We start from the raw sequence: 25,248 nt of genomic DNA, 5'->3' as shown, positions 1-25,248 counted from the left end.
GACAGAAAGGTTTTGCTGGTAGATTTTTGCAGAGTAGTACATATACTAATATATATATTTATATGTGTCTTTGGTTCTGTTTCTGCCAAACTTCATGCAAGAACTGGAAGGTAAACATCAATCTCTAGAAAGAAGGATAAATAGCAGTTAAATGTGGAATGCAAAGGGCTGCTGTTATGGTTGTGCCAGAAGCTGCAGAGCAGCTCTAATCTAGACCAGAAGCAGAAAATAACTTTCTCAATCTAGGCTGTGTTTGAAGATTTATCTAACACCATACTACCATGAAAAGTACCGTGCATTTGCCAGTAGTGGACACACAGATGTTCACTTCTGACACTGACTTGATCTACTAGTTCCAATGTAACGTCATGGGAGAGACAAGGGACTGGAAATCACAAGCACAGAAAGTGTTTTCTATATCCTGATCTGCTATATTTGTATTTTGTAACTGGAAAAACACAATTGTGTAAAATTAATTAGGTGATGGTTCAGAACACCATTAGCTTTTATTTTGGCTGAAAGCTCTTTGTAGGGATGTTTTGTATTCAGTGGTCAAGAGTTGGTCTGCATGTTCAAACACTAGATGGTGCCAAGAGTTCACACATAAAGCAAAGCAACAAAAACACTCCGTTTACTGGCAATACTGGTGTGGTTTGGTCTTTCTGTAGTTCTGTGAATTAGCTCAAAATCTATTCTTAGAATGTCTCATTACCAAGGAAGTGACAGTGAAAAAAATTCTGTACAAGATGATATTAACCCAGGTAACCCAAGTCACAGCTAAATTGTTGTTGGGAGTCCCCAGAGAGAACAGCAATTCAGACATGAAGTTTCAATACAGGGATGTTAACAGCATGGCCTTCTAGATTTAGTGTTTTCTTGGATAGAAAATTTTACATTTGCTTATTCAATACTCTTACCAGTGTCACTATACAGCCAAACTCTCAGGAATGAGAAACAAATTACCACAACTTTAAATCAGAAATGCATAACATCCACTGCATACTGCTTTACAGCAATATTTGGAAGAAAATCTGTAGCCATTTTTCAAGTCAGTATCATACTTTCTTGAGGCAGCTTGTATGAAACTATTATCTATGAGATCATGATACTGATAATTTGCAGGAAGACTGTTATTCATTAAGAGCAAGAAAGGTCAAAAAGAGAAGGAATATTTGATACCTCATTAGCATTTCTATTCTAATACTCTGTTGTTTCAGGTTATTGACACAGTTCAATTCTCCCAGCCCAGAGTCTCCTGTTTGTACACAGCTGGAATTCTGGGGAAGAGGAATGTCTGTCTGCCCGGATATGCAAGAGTGTAGAATTATCTGAGTGTTGAGGAAAGTGCTCAGTTGATGCACTTACCTGTCAGTACAGGTGCTAGATCCTGATCCTGCAATCAGCATTATCCTAAGGAACTTCTCATAGATATCAATGTAGCTGGACAAAGAGCCTATCTTCTCAGTGGAGAAAAGTACCATTTCTTAAAGCCTTCTGATCCAAGCCTCTAGGAAGGATCAGTGGATCCACACTTGATATAAAACTGTTCCCTGGAAACTAGGCTGTGATGCCTCCACAGTGCTGTCTCTGTGTGTTTTGTGGCAGTACCGTGTTTGTAAATAAATGAAGTTACTCCTCGATGACTGGCCTGGAGGAGCACAGGTGCCTCTCACCAGTGCACAGGAAACAGGAAGAATGAGCTGCAGCCCAGCACAAAGCAGGCTGAGCAAACAGAATGCACCTTGTCTCCACTATTTGCACATCTTGCATTTACCAGAACTCTGCAGCCTCAACAAACTTGTGTACAGAAGCTGTGGTGGGGACAGACAAACATTCCAAAGGGGAAACAACAGTCTATCTCTGCCTAATGGATGATGATGTTCGGAGACACAACATAGTCTAAAGAGTTGTGAAGAATAAAGACAAATCAATAATACAAAATAATCTGGGTGGTATGGTCAACTGGACACAGAAGACATAATCAAGCATTAAGTTTTACATCTAGGATGAAAGCATATCCCTCATATTCAGACAACAGGTCAAGGCTAGAAGAGCTGTCATGTGAAAATATGACATTGGGAAGGATTTGGCAATGAGTAAGGTGGATTGTCTGCTAAGCATTCAGCTCCTGCTCTCATTCTGCAGCCAAGAGCACTAATGCAATCCATAAATGTACTTATAAATCAAAAGCAAAGGAGCCTATTTAACATTTGTGTGATTGATCACCACCAATTTCAGTGTGGAGACACTGAGCAGGTGGAGAGATGACTCACAATTGCCATTAAAAACTGGAAAACAGTTTGCAGTGAAATATTTCAGGAATTTGCTTTGCTTTGCTTATGAAACATACTTAAGTCTGTGCCCCCTGTGCAGCTTCTCTGCAGATTAGTTCACTTCACATGCCCACTGGGTGCAGTGTCACTCCTATAGCACATGTATGTGTAGATCAGGTAGTTAGGGTGAGCTGCTTTCAAGCTCATTTTGACTCAGTTGCATTTTGCAAAGTTAGATTAAATATACTTTAAAAAAGAGAGACCCAGTGACAGGACATGAATCTACTATCCATTCATTAGGGACCTAATAGAAATAAGGCCTTTAAAACTCGATTCTGACAACCAATCACTGCAAGATTCATGTCATGCCTGTCTGTGCAACTGATTGCTTCAACACCATTCCCCAAAATCCAGGGAAGTCCAGAGTACACAAGTGAGTACTACTGACACAGGACTACTCTACTTATGATCGGGGGATGAGCACAAGCTGGAGACTGCCACTGCATTTGTGGGGCAAATGCAGCCTTGTTGTCCAGATGTTGAGCAGTCCTGCCCTTAAGCACTCCTTCACAGCCAGTCTTGTTTCCTAACACTATCACTGTACATCATCTGTCGAAGACTGAGTATCTTCAAAAGGCAAACTTCAATTTCTAGGTGTCCTTGCAAAACCACCTACACAGCATCAACTCAAGCACAAAGCCAGGAGTCTTCAAACTAAATGATACTGCTGCAATGCTCAATAAGCAAAACTTTCCCAGTAGCAAGCAAAACATCAAAAAAGGTTTTTATTTATCCTTTTTAATGGGAGATGAGAGGAGAGGCGAGGAGAGGGAAAAAATAGCAACATATCCACTAGATATACCTGAGTATTACATAATTCACAGGTCAACCACATCATCACCAGTATGAGATTTGAAATAGATCCATCATAATACTTCTTCAAAAGCTATTGGGAATGACTGAGATAAACAGCTAGTGCTCTCAGACTGATGTTCAGGCTCAAGAGGCATGAACTGGTGAGTACATCTATGAGCAAGCTATGAAAAGAATGTTCATTGTCTAGAGCTGGCAAGCAGCTTACAGAAATAAAGTCATTTTGTGATACAGACCACATCAGTGTTCTCAACCTACAATACAGTACTATTAGAGATCATTAGACTGGCCTTGAGTGTCAGAACTCAGTTTCCCAACTTTCCTTCCCATCTTAAAATTAAACTGGTTATGTGATACCATGCCAGAATTTTCACTTCCAGAAGTGTTAGTTTTAGACACATGTTCACCTAAGAAACTTTGTTTATGCACTAAGTAAGTAAGAGTTAAACTCAGGCTAAGGAGTTAAGGAGTAAAGAAATACTTTACCAGATCACCCTTCATTTACCAGTTTATAGCCATTAACAAATTTTATAAGTTATCCACAACTGAATTTTTCATTTGAAAAAAATAAATCTTAGTATTTACATGCTTCATAGTGAAGTTACAAGGTCTGATCCATGAAACTGTGAACTGTGATGAGGTCCTCAGCTAGAAGATAGCTAGACGAACGGTAAGATTTATTTGAAAGTACAAAAAATGATCTGAACAATTAATAGGAGGAAAATATACTCTGTTTCACTCTATTAAGATGAATGGCATTTTGCCTGGAATATGAGTCATGGAGAACATTATATTCTGAGTGTAAGACATGGCTAGGCAAGAAGGAAAGGGGAATAGTAATCTGGAGGATAAATTTCAGGAAGAAATAACTAAGAATACACTGAGGTGTATATTGATGTGTGAATAAATACTGTAAGATTAAAAGTTCAATTGCATCTTATCACTTTGAAAGTCATTCAAGTAAAAGACTCAAGAATTCTGCTGAGAGAATTAATCACATCTCAGAGCCTGTCAATACAGCACATGAGAGCATAGGACAATGCATTCTCAGTCGGGGACACCTGCCTCTGGAAAGAGTTTTCAGTAGAGGTTTGATGAATCATTGTCAGAGCTTTCCTGAGTCATTGCAAAACGTTTCAGAAAACTTTCATTAATTTGTTTCAGACCCAAATAAACATTTACAATACTAACTGAAACTCACAGCTCTCCCACAGAACAATGAAGGTTTAGCAGAAACAGCCTGGTTCAAAACAAAGCTTGGAAGAAAGTGAAATGTGAGAAAAGCCAGAGACTCAAAACTGAAACATTATTCATTGCTTCCATAGAGAATCCCCCAGAACTATTGGTGGCATATTCATCTATTCATCTTCTCTGGTCCCATGTAAACATTTTATTGGTACTTAGACAAGTACTTTGGCAAAATGATAGTACCAATGCTGGCACCTTTCACTATACACAGTGGAGTCTCAGATTGTGGTGGCAGCAGTTTCTGTTTTCTCTTTTTTTTGTGGGCTGGGGTCACTTGATCTCATCTGGTACCATATGGTATTGCTGTTATCATCACCACTGACTGTTTGAAAGGACACCAGAAACACAAAAACATGTCAGGACTGAGATGGGGAAAAGTGTGGGCATATCTTAGTGACAGCAGGAAAAAGCAGACGAACTGCCAGTGCACAATGACTACATTTTATCTGAACTGCTTGCCAAATGCAGTCCTATGCTCTGTCATTAACAGAATCCAGTCTTAATAAATGTCATTTGTGTAGAGTTTTTGCAGGCCCTGATTTGACCATGTAAGTCCTGCTTTGAGGAATTTTTGATCGAATGTGCTGTTACAGATTGCATCCAAAGCTGCTGATATTATTTCCAGAGGACTTTTGGAAAAATATTTCTTGTAGCAACAAGCTGGACAAAAGATGCATCTAGTATTTTTTGCACATTATATAGCTAAAAAATACAGTGGATAATTTAATTTTTATTTGCTGCTATAGTTAAATCTACTCACCTATGCCATCAGCATAAAAGTCACTCACACACTTAGATGTGCTCTGTCAAGCTTTTTTGTATTGCTGTGCACATGCCCTCTGAATTTTGGCTTGGCAATGAATGAAGCTTATTACCTCTTTTTAAGGCTATCAGTTTTATTTAATTACATTCAGATTTTAAATTTATGGCTTTGATTTTTCTGTCTTGATTCAATGCCCAGTGAAGTCAATGGAAAGTTCCTATTGACCTAAAAGGAAGTTGATTGAGGCATTTTTGTGTGCCTGGTTTGATTTGACATTAAAGTTCTACTTTAAATATGTTCCCCATATTTAAAATGGTCTTGGAACTGTCACAAAGTACTAAACTGTTTTCTGAATGCAGAGATGTGACTCAAGCACTGCTTGTGAGAGCCTGCCCCAGCTCTCATTGAAATCAGCAGGAGCTGTTTCATTTACTGCAGAGGATGCTGAGCTAGAGCTGAAGATCAGAACAACATTTATTCCAGGATTTAGTCCAGAAAGTGAAAACCTAATGTAAAAACCAGATGGTTTTGCCCTTTCTGGGTTTTTATTGAGTTGGAGAGAAGGTAGGATCCCAGTGCTGGTCACAAATGAATGAATTTAATTAAATGAAATCCGGCAATTTAAATTTCCAGAGTTCTGTGAAGCTTTCCACTTTCATCTTAAAAAAAAGAAAGAAAAGAAAATGAACAAAAAGAACAGAAGGGAAAAAGTAAAATAACTGCTTTTAAAACTGCAGAGAAAGGTGGAAATAAATCCTAAGAGCTCAAAAATAAGAAGGTGAAGTCCCTCCTCCGAGAATGATATGTGGTAAAATACTGTGATTTTTAAATCAGCTTCATAGTTTGGAGGATTGATTCACTTTGAAAGGCTTAGTGTCATTAATGCCTCTATCTCACTATGTTGGATAACTGTTCTCTAGGCCATGACATTTCTCTCAACAGAATCAGCACTCTAATAATGCCAGAGGCTGTCCAAAAAGTCAAAATTTAAGAAGCAAAAAGTCACGCAAGCATGTCAGCAAAATTAGTTTTATCATGAACTCATATGCAAGTGGATTAAATATGCTGTTTAAACTACATTATAGTCTGCTTTGCTCCTTGTATAAAATCAAACCAGAGGAGAGGTTAGAAGACCTTCTGCAAAAATATCCAAAAATGCACCAGATCACTTTTTTTCCAGAGGGAAACCTGTGTCATATATAGAACATAACATATCTTTGGCAAATGGATGCTGTTTGGAATTCCAAGCCTCTGTTACTGGTACAAGAATGATTACTGACAATCCTGTCTGTAGGTGATCTGCTGCTCATCCACTGTCCCCAGATTTCTTCAACACACAAACTATTGCAAGAGTACTGCTCAAAAAATGTCTGAGTGTTTTATCAGCTCTGCACACCGCGTTATCTTATGCTACTCTGCTGTTGATAAGAAAAATGCTTGTTGTTTTCTCAGCTGTGAACATCTTCAGGACCTTCTCCACCTACTGTCTCCTGCAGTACATGAAATATGCCCTACAGTCCTGAGCTGTAAGATTTTAACAAGTCCCTACTAAGACTAGGAAAACCAGACATGCCTGATACGAAGGATGCAGCTTGGCTGCTTACCTCTTTTCTGAACAGCACCGTATTGACACTTCTTGAGAAACCATTCTTATTTAATGAGATATCCTCTTGCTATGATGGCCTGTTAAACCTCATGGGTCTGCTGCGTTTTATGTACAAAGAATATTTGTAATGGAAAAGTTTCTTTTGTAAAAGGTCCTGCTTCCAAAAGTTGGAGGAATTTTATAATTTTATGAATCCCCAAGCTTTTATTTCCTTTTCTCCATTTTTAATAACATGGATGATAAATAATCTGAATTTTAATCCCACAGATTACATTTGTAAACTTTAAAATCTTAATTTTTCTTTGGAAACCCATTGCACACAATACTTCTATCACTGCCACGGCTATTTTTTTTTTAATTCTGGATATTCACATAGCACTAGGTTGGAAAATTCTCCTATTATTTCTTTTGTTGAAAGTATGTCAAGGATAAGCCTTTTAGTAGAGACCTTTATGAGTCAGTATTTAAAGACCAATTAAAAAAGCTAACACCATGCATAGAGAAAAATCAGCAAATAGTTACTAACACATTGGTCATGAATGAAATGAAAATAAGAACAACAACATACCCAATTTTGTTTATCCTCTGAGAATCTATTCCAGAGCCACCTTTTAAGATGCTTCCCCTTCAATTACACACAACAATTTGATAGCAAAACCAAAGGCCAGATCTTGAAAGTGTTGACACGTAGGTATTATCTCTGCTCACATGGAATTTGCCTGGGCTAACATGATTAAAGTAATGGTGATCCCAAAGTGTTCACTGAACCAGGTCATACAGCAGGTCAGAAGGAACTCATGGACAGTGATCTTAAGACCAAAAAACATCTAGGAGCAGCTAAAAAAAAAATGAACATTTAGTACGTGATGAGAAGAGAGGTTTGCAGAGCTCATCCTTCATACTTAGTCTGACTGTGTTTTCCCTTTCTTTTGCTAAGAAATCCCTCCTGGGATTCACCTGTATTTTTCCCCTGGCAAGCTGCTCAGTTCTTTGGCCAGTTTAAGGTTATGATAATACTGCAACCTCCATATTATTACCCATTAGTAATGGGTAAAAGCATTTTTTAGGGAGTACTGCAGCGATGACTTAAGGACTTGAATGAAGAAAATGGAGGACAGTGCAGGGAAGAAGTGTATACAAAAGAAAGGTACTTTATGGAAAGTGTGAAAAATGCTTTACTCAAAAAATCTTCAATAAATTGCATCTTCTGCTCTCTTTCTCTAATACTGGAAAATTTCCTTCTTTTTTTGTCACTCTTTTCTGGGCTGAACCCTTTTATTTGTGAAACTGGAAAGAATTATTTATCCAGTTCTTTTTCTGTGACTTCCATTTCAGCTGGGGACCACAGCTTCTATGGGTCAACTTGATTTTGCTCTCATTGTAATTGAAATGTTTGGGAACACGTTCCTCTACTGCTGCAGTGCATGGGACACCTATTTTCTCATCCCCTCAGCACACTCACTAATTGTAATCTTGGGGTTCTAGCTTGATTTTTCAGAGTTTATTTTATTTTTTTTTTCTGTACAGTAAACCAGTGTAATTTTTTTCAATATTTTGAAAATATTTTTAGTATTCTAAGACTTCACTTTTAGAAGGGCCTCTCACTGTGCCTTGATTTGCAATCAGTAAAATAGTTAGACAAATAAAGTTTAACCATAGAAATTTATCACACTGTGACTGGGACAGAAATTGGCCAGAGCTCAAGATTTGTGAAATCTCAGCAAAATTCAGATCCAGGAGAAAAGCTGAAGACTGAAAGTGTACCTGAGTCACAGATTTGCACCCAGAGGAGAATTGTCACTTTCTTGAATGGAGGGAAAAAGGAAATAGCAGGTCTGGATGCAAACACTCACTTAGCACAGCTCTGTCCCCAGAGCAACTCCATAGGTTAACCGCAGGTTTCTTCATTAAAGCCATTTTCAAGGGCTGGGATGGACACCTCTATTTCCCATTTGGCAAATTCCTTAGGCCCTTTGGGCTGTATGGGTCATTTGTTGCATTATAACTGTAAACCCTTTTAAAGCAGAGCTTTCTGCTCTAAAGTCAGATATTTCCTTTCCTGTAAAAGCTCATCTGTCCTTTTATGTACACTTAGTGATGCTGTCTTGATGAAGGCCTTGATGAGATGATGACCATTAAGGATACTGACAGGCTGTCCCTATAGAAGTACCACTTACTGCTCTTTGTTAGTTACTCTCCAGCTGTTTATGGAAAAATCTGGTTTTCAGAGGCTTGGATGCCATGTTGAATAAAAGGAAATAAAAAGGGAGATAATAGTAAAGATAATAAAGGGGGAGAAAACTGCTGTGAGCTCTTACTGTCCAGAGAGGTAAACCAGAATACAAAACACTTATCATTAAAGGGATAGGTAAACTGTAGCTTCTTAAGAAGACAGTTTAGGGAGCACGAAGTGTGAAAGTTGGTGTATCTGTGGCATAAACCAGTTCAGGGCTGGTCAGTCTAGATGTCCACCAAGAAAGAGTTACATTTATTTCTATAGCTAAATAGCTGAAAGCTGATGGCCAGGAAGGGGTAAAGCTGCTGCTCTCCTTTAAGGCATTCATAATCCCCACTGAAATTAATGGCAACAGGGCAAATATTGCTCATCCAAACACTATGCAGACTACACTAAGGAAGTATCTCTACCCAAAATTGAAAAACTTAAACCAAATTTTACATTCACTGGCTTAATCTTCAGATCTTTCCACAACTGAAACTCCTGCTATGTTAATTTGCCAGAATGCCATTTCAACTATTTTTTTTTCTATCTGGTAGAACTTCCTTTTTTTCCCCACCCTTAGCCATACACTTTTTCGATGCACACACTGCTTAGCTACAGCACGGCCCCAGTACTTATTCCACATGAATCTCTGGCAGCTTGAATGACTTGGAATATGCAAAGATATACCTACCTGCCTTCCTCCTTAGCAAAAATCCTACTTCTAATCCAGACTCACATAAACTGTGCCTCAAAATAGACTGATTAATAATTTGAATCACTGTTTCAATAATTATTTAATACGGTAAATGATGTGAATCATTTATTATTTTCCATTTCCATGTTTTTATTACTTTAGAGAACAAGTTGGACTCTCATTGATTAGTAATGTAGTGTTCATTTGCAGCAGAACAGGGCCTTTACATTACATTGGGGCTTTTTTTTGCTAATCAGTAAGACATATTCTCATCAGACACAATCACTTGGCATGTGTTTATTCAGATTTCTAATGTCCATATTTTACGTCAGAAAAAAGTAACTGATATTAAAAGTCAATTTATTTTTGATTTCTGATTAGTGTTAAGCTAGGCTTACATGTAAAACGGAATTCAAATATATTATAAACATTCAGAATATTAAAATAATGCTTTACTAGCTGAATAAAATCAGGTTAAATACCCAGCTATTGGAATTAAAAGGCCTGCCAAAATAAAATTTCCATTTAAAATGTCACCTTGTCTTCATTAATTGGATGATTGTTTCTCGGCATTCTATCTTCCACAACGTTGAAGGTAATGTTATTCTGAAACTGGAGGAAACTAAGTTTCTGAGCTCCTTAGCATCTCAGCTGCAAAATACCTCTACATGTACCCTGCTTACCTCTACAACTACCAGGCTTTGTTTCAGATGCAGTGAATTTCCTGTGTGCACTACTGGGAAGCCACACAAGCTCAAAGACCACAGTTTAAGAGCTCAGTGTTTCCAGTTTCTGATTTGCACCTGTACTGCTGTGATCACAAGCCACCCCACAGGTTTAGTTGGCACAGAAATCCTCTTTGCTCATTACTTTCTTTAAACTGCACCTTTCCTTCTAGGATCACTCCTAGTGGTTATTCAGCACTTAGAAGTGGTTATTCAGCACTTAGACCCTTTCTTTTTGCAGATGCCTCCTTTGAGTCATGACAAAACTGGCACATAAAAAACTCTGCATTACCTATCAACCTGGCAAAGAAAAATGACCTTCAGGGAGCAGCTGGAAGCTTAACAGGTGAAACTTCATCTCCGCCTCAAGTTCTGGGAATACCTTCCCTTTCTCCTAGCAGGCAAGCATCTTTCACAGACAACAGAAAGAGTGCCAATCACAGACTGTGATTTATTTATACCAGTAACAAAGATTATCTCAGGCTTTTTTTTTGCTTTTTTTTGGTAGGAAATTACAGTTTACGTAATATGATTTTATTATAGTTTATATGGTTAATTGCAGCTTTTTATTGGCAGGACTGTTTCATGCCACAGAAATGCTATCTTTTGTGACAGCATTTCCCAATCAGACTTCTTGAAAGCTTGCACACAAAACACTTGCCATCATCTACAAAACAGAAAGATTGGCAGGAGGGTGTTCTGTGTGAGAGGCACTTAATTGAGGAGTTGGCACCTCACCCTGAACTGAAATAGCTTCAAGGGCATGCTGCAAATATTTTCCTATTGCCCAGACTTCTCAGTGGGCAGAGACTTGGCAGGAAGCTGAGGCCTGTATGAAGGGTAGGTTCTGTCCTTAGTTAAGATCTAACCACCATGTGTACATATTTTACTGGCAGCTGCTGATGGCCCTGCTGGGCATCTGCTAGGTTTGCCAGAGTACTTTTGCAAGCAAATCAAGGATACCTGTAATTTCCAGACTGATGCCTCTTTCTGGGTAGAAAAAAAGATTTCTCACAACAGAGGAGCTCTCCTTTCTGTTGAAGGGGCTGATGCTCTTAAATAACAAGCATACTCCCTACACTTGAAAAAACAGTCCATACACCCCAAAGCCAAAAATAGCATTTGCCAGTGACCCTACTGTATTCCTCCTGTAACTGCAAGGAACAGACTGTGATTTTGGAGGTTCCTTGATGACTGTGATAGCAAGGCTGATAATGTATTGGAAATAGATCACACTATAAAATAAGATCTCTTTGTTGTGGCTGACAGATATATTACAGACAAAGCAAAGCTTTTCATATGTTGACCTTAGAAGATCATAACATTTATCAATGTTTAAAATATGTATTAAAATAAGTGGGTGCTGGCTTAACTCTGACTTCATAGACTTGGCTGGAGGGGAGGAGCAAATGGGTTCAACCATAGCTCAACTGCAGAAAGTGAGGCTTGTATTTCACAAATGGGCCTGGGAGTCCCTAATCCCTTCTTTGAATGCACCCCAGAACTGCCACAACAGTCACATAATCTAAACTGTAATAGCAGCTGAGTATCTTTGAAACAAAAATATTTTGAGAGCTAATTCTACAAAGAATATAGCAATGGAAACTAGTACATAGGATATTATGAATAAGCCTGAATGCCCTTTTGGATTAGCTATGGTGGTGTACAATCATTTATATTACCAGCCCAGTACTCCACATTGGTACTGCACTTACTGGCTTTTCAAAGCATTAAACAAATGCTTTTATTACAACATCTCACTTCATTACTTGATGTTCAAATGTGATGGTGTGTGCCTGGAGCACAGCAGGACCATCTCCTGCTACTTCACAAGTACAAGCTGCCAAAGCTGATTTTGGACCCAAATTGCATCACCTTGGTGAAGTCATTTGCAGCTAGCTCCACAGAGGAGACATAGGTGCTCCAGTGTTTCATTTTAGGCTAATTCATGCATGGGATATTCAGCCTTGAGATGGGCACTGCTGCTTATCTGCACAAAAATGCATTTCAGAGCTGTTCTAAAAAGTTAAGAATGATACTGCTGTGAACTTTTATCCAGACATAATATTTTAGAATATTAAACTCTGATTGAAGATTTAACAAATCACTTTATGGATACATATGCATTGTATTGCTCAGCATTGACAAACAGGACAGTCACCAGCATCAAAAAAGGCAAACGGCCTGAAGTTGTGCCAAGGGAGGTTCAGGTTGGATATTAGGATAAATTTCTGCACTGAAAACATTTTTAAGCATTGGCACAGCACGCCCAGGGAAGCTGTGGAGTCACATTCCCTGGCAGTGCTCAAAATACAAGTAGACCTAGCACTTTGTTATATGGTTTAGTGGGCATGGTGGTATTTAGTCAAAGTTTGAACTTGAAGACTTTGAGGTTTTTTCCACCCCTAAATGTCCTGTGATTATTTTGCAGACTTGCAAGAAGATTCAAAATTCAAAGACGAATTTTCTCATGCTGATCAAGAATTAAATGGAAACAGACTCCAACAGTTTGACAGCACTAACAGTAAAAACAATTGCCAGACACTGGCTACCATATGTGGTGTTTGTGTTATGTTTGGAGAAACTGTATCAGAGAAACAACTACTTCACAGCTTTGTTCTCACTTTTTGTTAGCACCCTGCAGTCTCCTAAAATTCTTGCTAGTGAATAAAAGTATTTAATTCATAGCTACCCAACAAAAAAATCAGATGAGGTATTCTCTCACTGTTTGCAGCATAATGTCACTGTAACATTCTACTAGTCAGAATCTAAAACAACCTACTCATTCCCGCACAAGAAAAACCAAACCAACTCATCCCACCTACTAGCAAAGCCTACAGAAGATAAACTTAACTGCATATTCCCAAAGACACACAGGCATTACCCAGATGTCAAGGAGAACTGCATGACTAAACATCTTTGAGGATTCAGACCATTAAGCCCTGCTCTTGAGGATTTGGCCCAAGTTCAAAGGATTCTATGGGTTACTTTCTAAAAGATGCCATGATTAAAAAAGGTCTCCCCAGACAGCATTCTGCCTATGAACAGCCAGAAAATACAAGATTGATGTAATCTACTTTTCCACTATCCTCTATCCTTTCTGGCTCTAGAATTAGGGTGCCAGCTAAAATTCCCAGCTGGCATGGTTAGACAAACATGCCACAATGCCTCAGAAACAGCTGCCGGTTAAGTTGCCCTTTGGAATTCATGGCCCACAAGAAAAACAGCAAGGCAATTGTGTGCCCATACCTAAAAGTCACTAGCAGAAATTTGGCTAAGTGGACTACAACAAAATATGGATATGTGGTTGTGGAGAGCCATTCTCCTCCAGAACTGTCCCTTTCGTCCACACAAATGCTTCTATATTGTGAAATTAGGATGCTCTAGTACAGAGAGCATTACAGACAGCATACATGTTATGGGGCCTTCTGCAGAGGACAAATGTGTATTTTTTTAGCCTGCAAAAAACATTTTTAATCCTTTTCCTTAGCCTAAAGCAATTTCCTAAGACAACTTGGAGAAGGGTTGAATGATATACTGTATCATGCAATGAAGTACCATGCAATGTATATCAGTACTGCACAATCAGCTTGTTTTGATGTGTCCAAAATGTTCAGTCATCAGTTAATAAGCTGCTTCCTTCCTCCAGTGAAGGCACTTTATTTTACCACTAGCTAGAAATTTCAGCTCAGAAGCAGTTTCTCACTTTTTGAAGGGAATACAGAACCAACAAGGTAACACAAAAAATCAGCTTCTATTGTATCACTATATACCCACGAGAGGCAAGCTGAATTTTTATTACATTTTACTGGAAATAAACTTGCAGTAGCAGTAAATCAGATAGTGACAGTATATAAAAAATACCACTTGTTTGGATATGCCACATTTTGTACCTTATTCATAGTGTGGAGTACCTTATTACACAGCTTAATGTGAGAATTCATTCTCAATGAAGTAAATTCAATGGGAATTATGTCCCTAACTACCCTTAGATTTTTGCACCTCTAAACCAAATGAGGAGCAATATTTGGGAGAGAGATACTGTACTTCATCAATAAGAGTGACAAAATCTGACTGCTAGCTTGAATTTGAATCAAAATTTTATCTTCTATACATTTTGTTGGTTTTTTTCCTATCAGATTATTGATTTATTTAGCATTCTTTGCTTTACCAGTTTTATGAATATAGCATTTTTCAAATGTAAATGTACTTTCAGATACAGCTGTTCTTCAATGCACTGTAATTCTGTTGACCCATCTCCTTGAGAAAACACCCTACAAGAAGTTGGATATGCCTTAATCTTTGGCAGAATTGGGATTATATATCATAATCCATACATTTCAAGTAAGAATAAATTGAATGACAGTTTTACAGATGAAATGTTCAATAAATGTCAAATTTCCTACCTCACTTTAGTCAATGCTGAAGGCTGACCAATTATACAGAGAAAGTGTTTACACAAATATAACATTTGCATAGCCCAAAGTATTAAGTACTGGAATGAAACTTAAACACACACAAGAAATGTTATGGAAAACTGTCTGAATGGACCTTGAGGGGAAAAAAATCCCAAACGAAACCTATGCTGTATTTGTTTTTCAAATTATCTAATTCCTCATTAAAGCACTTCTTGTGTCAAACTCCTGTCTTTGTGTGCCCTGGTCACACAGGTACCAAAAGTATTGCACACAGAAAGGACAAACAGAGACAAGCCATCTCCCAGCAATCTACACATGCCACAGCTCTTTTCAGCGAGCTCTAACCCCAGCCTGACACCAACTTCTGCATCAGCCTTGGACAAACCAGCTGGGTGGTTCTTATTTATCCACCTGCTGTGGGATTGTAAGGGAAAATGAATGCTGACCGAGTGCTCAGTGCCAGAAGTGTGCACTTGTGTCCCACACACTTTTACTGTTTCTAGTCCTACCATCTTCTCCCTCAATCCAAATGGTGAATTTTTCATTATGAATATAAAGGCAGGAATAAAGCCAGAGCATATGGCACTTTATGGTTGAGCAGTGTTTGTAGAATTGCATTTCACAGCTAGCATGTGACAAGCACACTTGTCAAAACCTGGCTAACCTATATATTCACTTCCAAAGAATTTTCATGACCTTGCCATATATAGTCTCATACTGGAAAGAACTTGAAACTTTTAATTATTTGCTTAAACAAACTTAAAACTTGGAAAAAATTGTCCCTGGCTGCCAGCTGTTTCTGAAAAAGAAAAACAATCTCCAGAAATACTTCATAGAATAAAAAAGCATGAAGATTGCAAGCATAGTTAATATTTGCATGATCATTTGCTTTTAATTTAGCTGAGATAAATAATTTTAGAAGTTTTCTTCTTTATAATTAATGTGACAGCCTTTAAAATCTCAGGGTTTTTTTTTTTTTTAAATAATGTGTCATAATACCTGGTTGTTTATTTTTAATTCAGTGCAACTATCAGTGCTGCACTTACTCAAAGCTCACCAGTAATATATGCTTGTATGTTAGCCAAGAAATCTGGATCAAAAAAAAAAGGGAGGGGGAATTTGTGAATATTATCAGCAAAAGCTTGAGAAACAAATTGCATTTGCTTTTCTCTACAAAGTTTTCCTAGAAGCTTCAAAGATTCCCTTACACAGTTCGCTATTTGTAATGTTTTTGAATTTGCCACAGAAATTAAATTTTAATACTTTGACTCCTAGAACCTGAATTCTGCTGCCCTCACTAGCAGACACTTTTTTCAAGAGCTACCACCAGGAGCTTCTCTGCCCCGTGCCTCCATAACAGCACTGCAGGATGCCACATGGACTGAGTACATGATGTCCCCTTCTTCCTCTCCACAGCAGCCCTACCAAATTTATGTAAATCCACAGTGATCTACCTACCTGTCCACTATTCCTAAGCTAGGCTGGGAAATGCGCCAGTTTGGTGGGTCTCTGAATTTATATTTCACATATTCTGATGATAAGGGCAGCAATTAATGTTACCAAGATCTCAATATCCAGACAAGGATCTATTTTAAGGTAGAGCGACTCAGTCATGGCTTCAGGCTCTCTTCAAATTCAGGCTGACACGACTGCATAAACAAGGTATGCCTGATCTGTTAAAGATTTCTCTGGAACCCTAATACCAAACCAAACCAAACCAATCTGAAAATCAGTAGAACAACTGTTCCCTTATATCACTTTTTTTTACTTCCCATCCTTTAGGAAACAATGCTTTTGAAAGCTATAAAATGAAAGCTATTCATCACTGAAATATCATGTCATCACTTTTTCAAAAGCCTCCAATAGAAAGAGACATTTAAGCTGACAGAATAAAGTCTTTGCTTAATCCAATTAGCATTTAAATATTTTAATCAATAAAAGATTACAATTGGACTGGGCTAGAAACCAGCTCCCTGAGAGCCATGCCTTTTGTCACACATTCTCTTATTTGCACTGCTGCGTTACTGAACAGTAGTAAACATATCATAACAGTAAATATCCATGACAGAATCTGGGAGCTGTATCAACTTAAAATCTTTACCTTCTATGGCAGCAAAAGGAACAACCAAAACTCAACAGCCAGTAATGATTTGCTGATGATTGGGCTGGCTATGATCTATTTAAGATGCATGTGATGAGATCCATTAGCCAGTAGAAAATGGCAAACGGGAGTCCTATGAGATTGTATGTGACCTGAAACAGTTAACAATACTGATATTTAATCATCCTAACTGTGATGACACAGAAAGCAAGCCCTCCTCAACATTTGTTTTCCCAATGGCACTTGGCAGATGAGCACACAGCAAGTACATTTGCTGGAAGTGCTTATGCCTAATGAGTCACTAACATCGCTAAGTTCAGTTTGCATCTTTTAGTGCAAAGTGAGAGACAAAAAGGAAGGAGTAGCTTTGAGAAAGAGTAGAAAACTAAAAAGCCAGTCTGAAAATGTCTGCTTAATTAGGTAGTTATTTGGTCACTGAGTTACCAGTGCCTGAAAAAATCTACTTGCTATTTATCACAAATGAATGGCATCAAGGCAAAAAACCAAGCGTCACTAGTGTCTTCCTGAACCATGTAATGAAGTAATCTTTACTAGCAATACCCACATGGAGAATACTTCACCCATCTCTTCCTTCAGTTTCTTGGAAAGATTTCAAATTCTTCCAGGTTCCTTCAACACAGCTTTCTTTGTTGCCCTCAAGTGCAAGAGTAAGTACTCCCTGTCAACAGAGCACTTACATTTTCTGCATTAGCCAGACAGGATGAACACACTTTTCTGCAAAGTGAACTATGGTTCCTCCCATAAAAGCTGGTAAAAAAAACCCAGTTCCTGATGAATTTCAGATGATAACTTCTTCCATAAAAGCACACATCTGGGAGGAAGACAAGCAGTTCCAAAACCAACTGGTCTTCATATGAGGCACATCTATAATCCCCACAAAAGAAACACTTGGCTCTGTTCTTTGTTAGGGTTGCCATCAGGCTTTCTCATATTGTCCAACCAGCTTGGCTGATTGGGAGCAGTAACACTTCTGCTTAATAGCAAACCTCAGCTGTGATGCAGCAATGTGTTCATTCTCTCATGGTATTCAGGGTAAGTTTTCTTGTCACCACTATTTCATTTTGCACCTGGCCACGTTTATTTTCTAAACCAGTGATTTGGTAAGAAACTCTTAAGCAAAGGAGCTATGTTTGTGATCCCACACAGAACCACTGCTGAGTAGACACTTGTATTAAGCAAAGGGAAGGTCAGTGCCTGGGGACTGACCAACATCCCAAAAACCACTCTTGGATTCCCCAACATCCACAGCAAATGACAGAAAGGGCCATCCTTAGGCCATATATACTTACAGGAGATCAGGAAGCCCAGTTCCAATCCAGGAAAAGCAATGACTTGTCAATGGGATTTCTAAAGACTTCAGTAGCTCCAGAATTTTATTCACAGCACAAGGGCCCTATCATAAACTAAATTTTGTCATTCTAGATGTAAAGAGCTTGTGCTTTTGGCTCACTGTCTTTCAATGAATAATGAATCTCCCATGCTGGGGAATCTTCTGTGTCTGGGAAACTTACAGCTTTGTATTGGGAAAATAAGGCAACATGGTCCATTGCACTACTTCAAACAGCTGTTTGTCTTTCAGTATTTGCACACACCTCTTATGAACATTGATAATACAAAGGCACCAGCCATTCTTGCCCAGAACTATGGGGAGATTGGCAGAGGGTCATGGCATAAGCAACTCTGGGTGGTGCACAACTGGAAGATTTGTGCAGAGGCATTGCAGAGAGATGGGCTGAGGATATGAGTGATGCCAGAACAAACAGGTGCAACAGACTTATCATTTGAAACCTGTACTTCTCTTTTTTTTTTTTCTTTTTTTTGGCAAAGTAAAAGAAAAAAAGGAAAAAAAAGATTTTGGTGCAAGCCTGGGCCGTTTTCAAGAAAAACTGGATGCAAAGTGGTCAGCGACATGCCTGTATAGAAGAAAAAGTCTTTCTGGTTTTTATTCTGCTAATGAAGGAACGAAATGAACCTAAGAAGGAAAAAAACACCACCAACACTTCTACAAGTAAGCAATTAAAATAGTCTTAATGTTTTGGAACTATATCGCCAGATGATCATAATTGGATGGTCCTTTCTCCAGCTTCTGCAGCAGGAAGAGCAGGGTCAAAAAAACCAAAAACAAAACAAGATGAGGAAGAATGTGAGAACACCTGAACACCCTGACACAACAAGGACCCTTCAACAAGCTCCTGTTCAATTTTCATCTGATTGGCTTCTCCAGTCATGGTAACATTATGTAGCTAATCTGTTCTCTTAATAATTTGCACCAAAATCCTTAGCTCAGTAATAGCTCTGGCCAATGAATACACAGGAACAGCAAGGACAGTATAAGAATTTAGCAGTACCAAGGAAAATTCTAATCCTACTAAATTTGGCAGCACAAATCTCTTATGTAACCTGTGATTTAGAGGACAGGCTGATCATCTGGGAATATTACTGTGTTCTTCTCAGTACATTAAACAAAATTGGCAACTTTCCATTACAAATTTTCTTTTGTTTTTCACTGCATAATGTCTCAGGAAAGATATCCCATGCTTACAAAATGTTTTTAGCATCAACAATATAATTTTATATGACAATTCAATTATACTGAGGGTGTATATAAGCTTAATAGCTACTCTTACGTGCTTCTCTGCCAAGGCTGCCTTGAACTGTGGTACATCTCTGAGGTTCAGGAGATGGATGGCTTGCGATCTAAATTTAAAGTAGTGAGGCTTCAAAACAATGCTTGGAAAATGAGCTTTTCTCAAAGTTGACTGTTATATCAGCAAATTTTACAGGTCTTGGGAACTGAAACTCTCATGAGGCTAAGGAGCTTCAAGAGTTAGAGATGAAAGATCCTGAGCACATACAAATCACTAGAAAAACAAAAGAGTTTGTATCTACCATCAAAAATAAACCCCACCAAATAAAAACCTGTCCTTCTTTAACAACAAAAATAGATTCTAACAGGCAGAAGCAGCTGCCCAGTAATAGGACATAAATGTATGAAAGCTCAATTCACAAAACAATTATGAACAAAGCATCATATTATTTAAATTCCTGTTGTTCTTCAATCAGTTACAAAATGAGGTAAAAGTTCATTCAGTGCCAGTATTTATAGAGTGCAATAAGCATTCAATTCATACCAATTCATTCAAGAATTATGATGTCATGAATTTGAAATAGAGATACTGGCCAGTTCTAGGAAGACAATAAGTTTTATTCACGGAATAGCAAAAAATCAATCAATCTTATAGCACATACCCACAAAGGGTGAAGAGTTCAGGAATTATTGGAAAATCTGCCACCTGAAATTAACACACACTCTGCTGACAAGGCTTGCAGCAAAACTTGAAGCCTATTACAGACATTTTCTTTTCCCCCATCCAAAAGATGTATCATAGAGATATACACTAATATGGGAATTCCTTGATGTGTTTGGAAACGAGTGGCCAGCACCAAGCTATCACCAGCTAGCTAAACCATGTACCTCCATTCAATTGTTACAGTAGGAGTAGCTTTTCCAATAAAAAGTGACAGCATTCCTCTCTTCTTCTGGGAGCCCCAGCTCATTCCACTATCCTGACAAAACTTCTTAGTAAATACAAAATCCTAAAAATAATTACCCTCTTAGCAACTGCAGGAAGCAACTCATTTTAACTAGAAACTTTGGTGATAAATGCTCAACAATGGACAGTAAAGGATGACAGGATATGTCAGACAATCGCCTTCAGAGGGCTACTTGCAGCACAATTACAGCATGGCAGGAAGACAACAGCAAAGAGGGTAACTATATGCCCAGTATTCTTCATTTTGCCCCACAGAAAGAACAGCAATTTTTCAGTTGCCATTAGTCATGCAGTTTCCTCAGTAATACATATGAGAACAGAAGGAAACCTAAAACAGAGTATCTATTCATAAGGAAATTCCCATTGATAGTTTTTCTGTTACAGTTGAAAGACAGCTGCAGATGCACAAAACTGCGAAGAGGAGGTTGCAGAGAAGAGTAAATGCATAAATAGGTGTAAACACTTACACCCTGAATTAAGAGTACCATTCTCTTCAATGCATGCAAACGGAGTGGTTATTATGCTCCATAACAGGAATTACTTTAATAGGTAGAAACTAAGCAAAGGACAAAAGAACTGCAGAGCCACACTCAGCCTCTCATGTTCAGAGACTCACTTCAAGTCTTGTATCAAACCAGAGCTGAAAAGCAGGCAGCCTGCTTTGATCTTTCTAATTTGACATGTATGTAAGTAATTACATCATAGAATTCAAGAGCCAGTTTCAAAACAAGTATTTATAAGCCAGACTGACTTAAAAAATTGTAAGACTGTGACATTTAGAAATTGATGCTCATTATTTTATTGCTTTGGGCCAGCCCATGCCATATGTAAAGTCCACTTGGAGGCTAACAAGGGAATAGCTGATCAGTCTTAATGCCTGTGCTAGTTTTAGAGGGGTAGAGGTAGTTTTCCTCAGTGGCTTGTTGGGGCTGTGTTCTGGATTTGTGCTGAACACAGAGTTCATAACACAGAGGTGTTTTTGTTATTGCTGAGCAGGGTTTACACAGAGCCAAGGCCTTTTCTGCCTGTTGCACTTCCACAATGGAAAGGAAGTTGGGGTTGCCTGGGAGGCTGGGAGGAGACACAGACAGGACAGATGACTGCAACTGACCAAAGGGATATTCCAGACCACATGACATCATGCTCAGTGTACAAAGTGGGAGGAAGAAGGAGGAAGGAGAGGACATTTGAAGTGATGGTGTTTGTCTTCCCAAGAAACTGTAATGAGTGATGGGGCCCTGCTCTCCTGGAGATGGCTGAACACCTGCCTGCCCATGGGAAGCAGTGAATTAATTCCTTGTTTTGCTTTGCTTATTAAACGGTCTTTATCCCACAAGTTTTCAAGCTTTTACCCTTCCGATTCTCTCCCCAGTCCTAATGGTGGGGGAGTGAGTGAGCAGCTCCATGGGGCCTGGTTGCTGGCTGGGGCTAAACCACAACAATGCCAAGGAAAGAACCTGCACGGCAACACACTAGATTTCAGTAGCTTAACAATTTGTGATTTAACCAACCATACTGTAGGCAGAAACAAAATACAACAGGACAATTGCATTAAAATCTGAAGAGCAAGGCTGTAATAGTGTGAGATGAGAATCATTATACTTACAGGCATAGAACTAAATGAAGATACTTTAATGAGGTGATGCAAGCTCATATTTTATACATCTATAAAACATTACCATGACATAAGCAGAAGACTTGTGTTAGGCAAAAAAAAAAAAAAAAGGGTTCACCTCAAAGATCTGTGTTATGATGGCAATATAGTTTCAACCTATCCACTAGGATCTTCTCATTCCCTTTGAACTGTGTCAGTTGCTGAAAATCATTACCTTTAAATACCAGTTAATATAAGTGCTAAAACAACAATAATCAAATATTATGTACATTTTAGGCTAACAATCTGGCTTGTTTGCCTCCCATTTTACCTCCCATTTCAAGTAAAGGTACTATCTTCCAGAAAGTAATATTCACAAATGATTTTGGAGAAAAGCTACTGTACAAAGACGCAGAAGCTAAAGTTCATAAAAAGACCAATCAATACAATTAGACAGAAGTTTGCTTGTAGTTCTTCGTATCCAAGACCTTCTTGCCACACATTGAGCAGATGCCTATAAGCACACAAAAAGTGTGTAAATTACTTTAAAATCATTTAAGTCTTTCTTCAAAAATACAGTTGCTATGATTTTGTACGGATCTTTTTTAAAAAATTGTTCAAATGAGCTCTCATTGGCAATCCAACTGTGCATTTTCTCAACAGACATTGCAAACTTAGAAGTAATATTATGACTCCTAATCCAAATTAGTATTTGCAGCATATGTGTAATATTTCCACTTAAGAAAATAAGCTCTATTTTGAGAGCATTACGATTCACAATACTGCCCGAAGCCTCCATAATTTGCTGGAATGCCAGAAGAGAGCCAAGAAAGGCTCATATCTGACAAAGAGGTAAAAATGCTGTATTGTTAATTGTTTTAAGTCCTGTAGCCACACAAGACACGACATGGACAGCAAGTAGCAGGGCTAAGAAAATATAGTCACCAACAAACTGACTGCTAAATGGGGCATTTAACAGGTGGGGGACTTCAGGCATTTGAGAAAGTTTAGAATACACTTTCATAGAATTAAGGTATTTATAGAGCAGGAATGAAAAACAGTGAACACCAAGAATACTTGAGAGTTGAAGTGAACACTGATGTCCCAAAGGACTTTGTCCTAAACTCTAAGAGTTTCAAGTCAGAAGACTAACTCAGCAAAACGTACACAAGTTCAGCAGAGAGGTGGGTTGTCTCAATCCTTCCCTCTCCTTCCAAAGCAGAAAGGTGCTAAACCTTTTACCTGGTAGGACCACATCTTATTTTACACAACCATTCACCAGTACACAAAAAACATCAAGTGGCATCTACTCCTGCTCTCTCTCATGTGCTTTCTTATGCTGACATCATGACTGGACACATACCTAGTCCAGAAGGAAAGAGACCAGCAGGGAACATGCCACATGATTTACTTTGGAGACCAAAATTCAGCCCACTAAATAGTGACTTCAGGTCTAAACTGAGGAGAAATTATCTTGAGATTGCCTCTCAATTTCAGAGATACACAACAGCTGAAGCACTGAGCTGTACGACTGCACTTGCTTCAAGAAACGACATCTTTGATGGTCAGAGCTAGAACCTAAAGCACTTAGAAAGTTCTTAATTTTACGAAGAAGACAGGTTCAACCTGGGAGGATACGGAAGCAGACAAAGATCAAATCCTGAAGCCCACCCACACCAGCCATAAATTTAAGAAAGAGAACAAGGTTCTACCATATGGGAGTCAGGCAGCCATCTGGTGAGCACCTAACAGGCAACATTCCTACAGCAGGCTGCTAAAACCACTGACTCAGTGACACAGCACATATTTATTGAACCATTAATTTCATAAACAAAACTTACTACTGGTGAGCTGTAGCTCTACATCTAAAAACCAGTTCTCTGCATGTGCTATAAGGATTCCTTGGCATTAAATCATGTAACTGAGCTAATGATGCTTTTGTCCCATTCAGGAATTTTAGATTTAGCTATTGTAAAAAGGGGAGAGGAGAGAAGGGAGCAGAAAAGGAACAGCAACAAGCAATGGAGTTTTACAAAAATCTAGGGGTTTTTAAATTAAGAAAAATCAAACCTGTTACATGACAGTTCTCTATGCAATTGCCAAGATTAAGCTTAGAGTTATTTTCCAAAATCTACTGTTTCAGATACCAGAAACATTCTAAAAGAAGCAGAATCACAGAATGGCACAGGTTTAAAAGCATCTCCATCAGTCTCTAGTCCTGCCCCACTCAAAACACAGCCAATTTGGATAAGGCTGGCTCAGGACTTTTCAAGTCATGCTCTGAATACCTCCTGTAAAGATTCCACAACCTCTGATGGTACCTGTCATTGGAATATTTGATCACTCCCACACTCAAAAATTGCTTTCCTTGTATGTAATGAGAGTTTTCCACATTCTAACCTGTGTATACTATTTCTTATTCTATTACTGTGCACCTCAGAAGAGCTGACTCAATGTTCCTTGTGCCTTCCTATCAGTAACTGAAGATAGCAATTAAATCTCATTTTAACCTTCTCTTCATAATTACAAATTCAAGTGTTCTACTTCCTCTCTGGTTTCAAGCCAGACTGGGGTATTTTAGCACTTAGTGAAACTCACCTTTTTTATAGGCACATCCTTGACAATAGTGGGACCCTGGCTGATGGACAGAACTCTTACAAATCCGACATATTGCAAATTTGTTCTTTCCATAAGGATCAAACCTGGGAAAAAGGAAAAACATTTTATTTATACACCTTGAAATAAAGTATTTCTTCTGCCTTGTCCTAAAAAAATCTAAGCCAGAGGGCACAGTCAGAAACTCCAGCAAAAACTGTAATTTAGAAAATGGACATACAAGAATTATTTATAATAGGCTGCACAAAGTATGCAGAAAAGTTCCCACTTTCCCCATTAAGAGACACTTCTTCCATCACAGACAAAAACTTAACGAAAGCAGAACTAAAATGTATTTTGTTAATTAATATACTACATGACTTTGACCTTAAACACCTTCCAGCAGCATCCTGCCCCCTTGCAGAACAGAAAGTCCCTCAGACGTGAAGGAAATGCTCAAGAGATTATCCTGGCAATATCAGCAGAGAAAATAAGCATTCCCAGCTTCTCTCCTATAAAAGCATCAAATCCTGGCAATTTTAGTGAGAACTGCAGTAAAGCA

General features: G+C 38.4%; 1 protein-coding gene across 2 annotated transcripts in view; it reads right to left on the bottom strand.

The window, feature by feature from the left end:
• Window positions 1-25,248, bottom strand: part of CRIPT (CXXC repeat containing interactor of PDZ3 domain) — a 47,381-nt gene that overhangs the window by 20,249 nt on the left and 1,884 nt on the right. The window contains exons 4-5 of one of the 2 annotated variants that reach the window (XM_085055024.1): window positions 24,690-24,793; window positions 22,109-22,605 (exon numbers count right to left, since the gene is read on the bottom strand). In XM_085055024.1, coding sequence (XP_084911150.1) covers window positions 22,541-22,605; window positions 24,690-24,793 — 169 coding nt within the window. In that variant the 3' untranslated portion in view covers window positions 22,109-22,540. Of the gene's footprint in view, window positions 1-22,108; window positions 22,606-24,689; window positions 24,794-25,248 lie in introns of those variants that run through there. The other variant, XM_085055023.1, reaches the window with a different exon arrangement.

This window comes from Lichenostomus cassidix, chromosome 3 (assembly GCF_008360975.1).
Source record: "Lichenostomus cassidix isolate B80296 chromosome 3, HeHo_3.0, whole genome shotgun sequence".
In the NCBI taxonomy this organism is placed as follows: domain Eukaryota; kingdom Metazoa; phylum Chordata; class Aves; order Passeriformes; family Meliphagidae; genus Lichenostomus; species Lichenostomus cassidix.
Note: the sequence above shows the minus strand (reverse complement) of the source record. Positions and strands in the feature narration are given on the sequence as shown.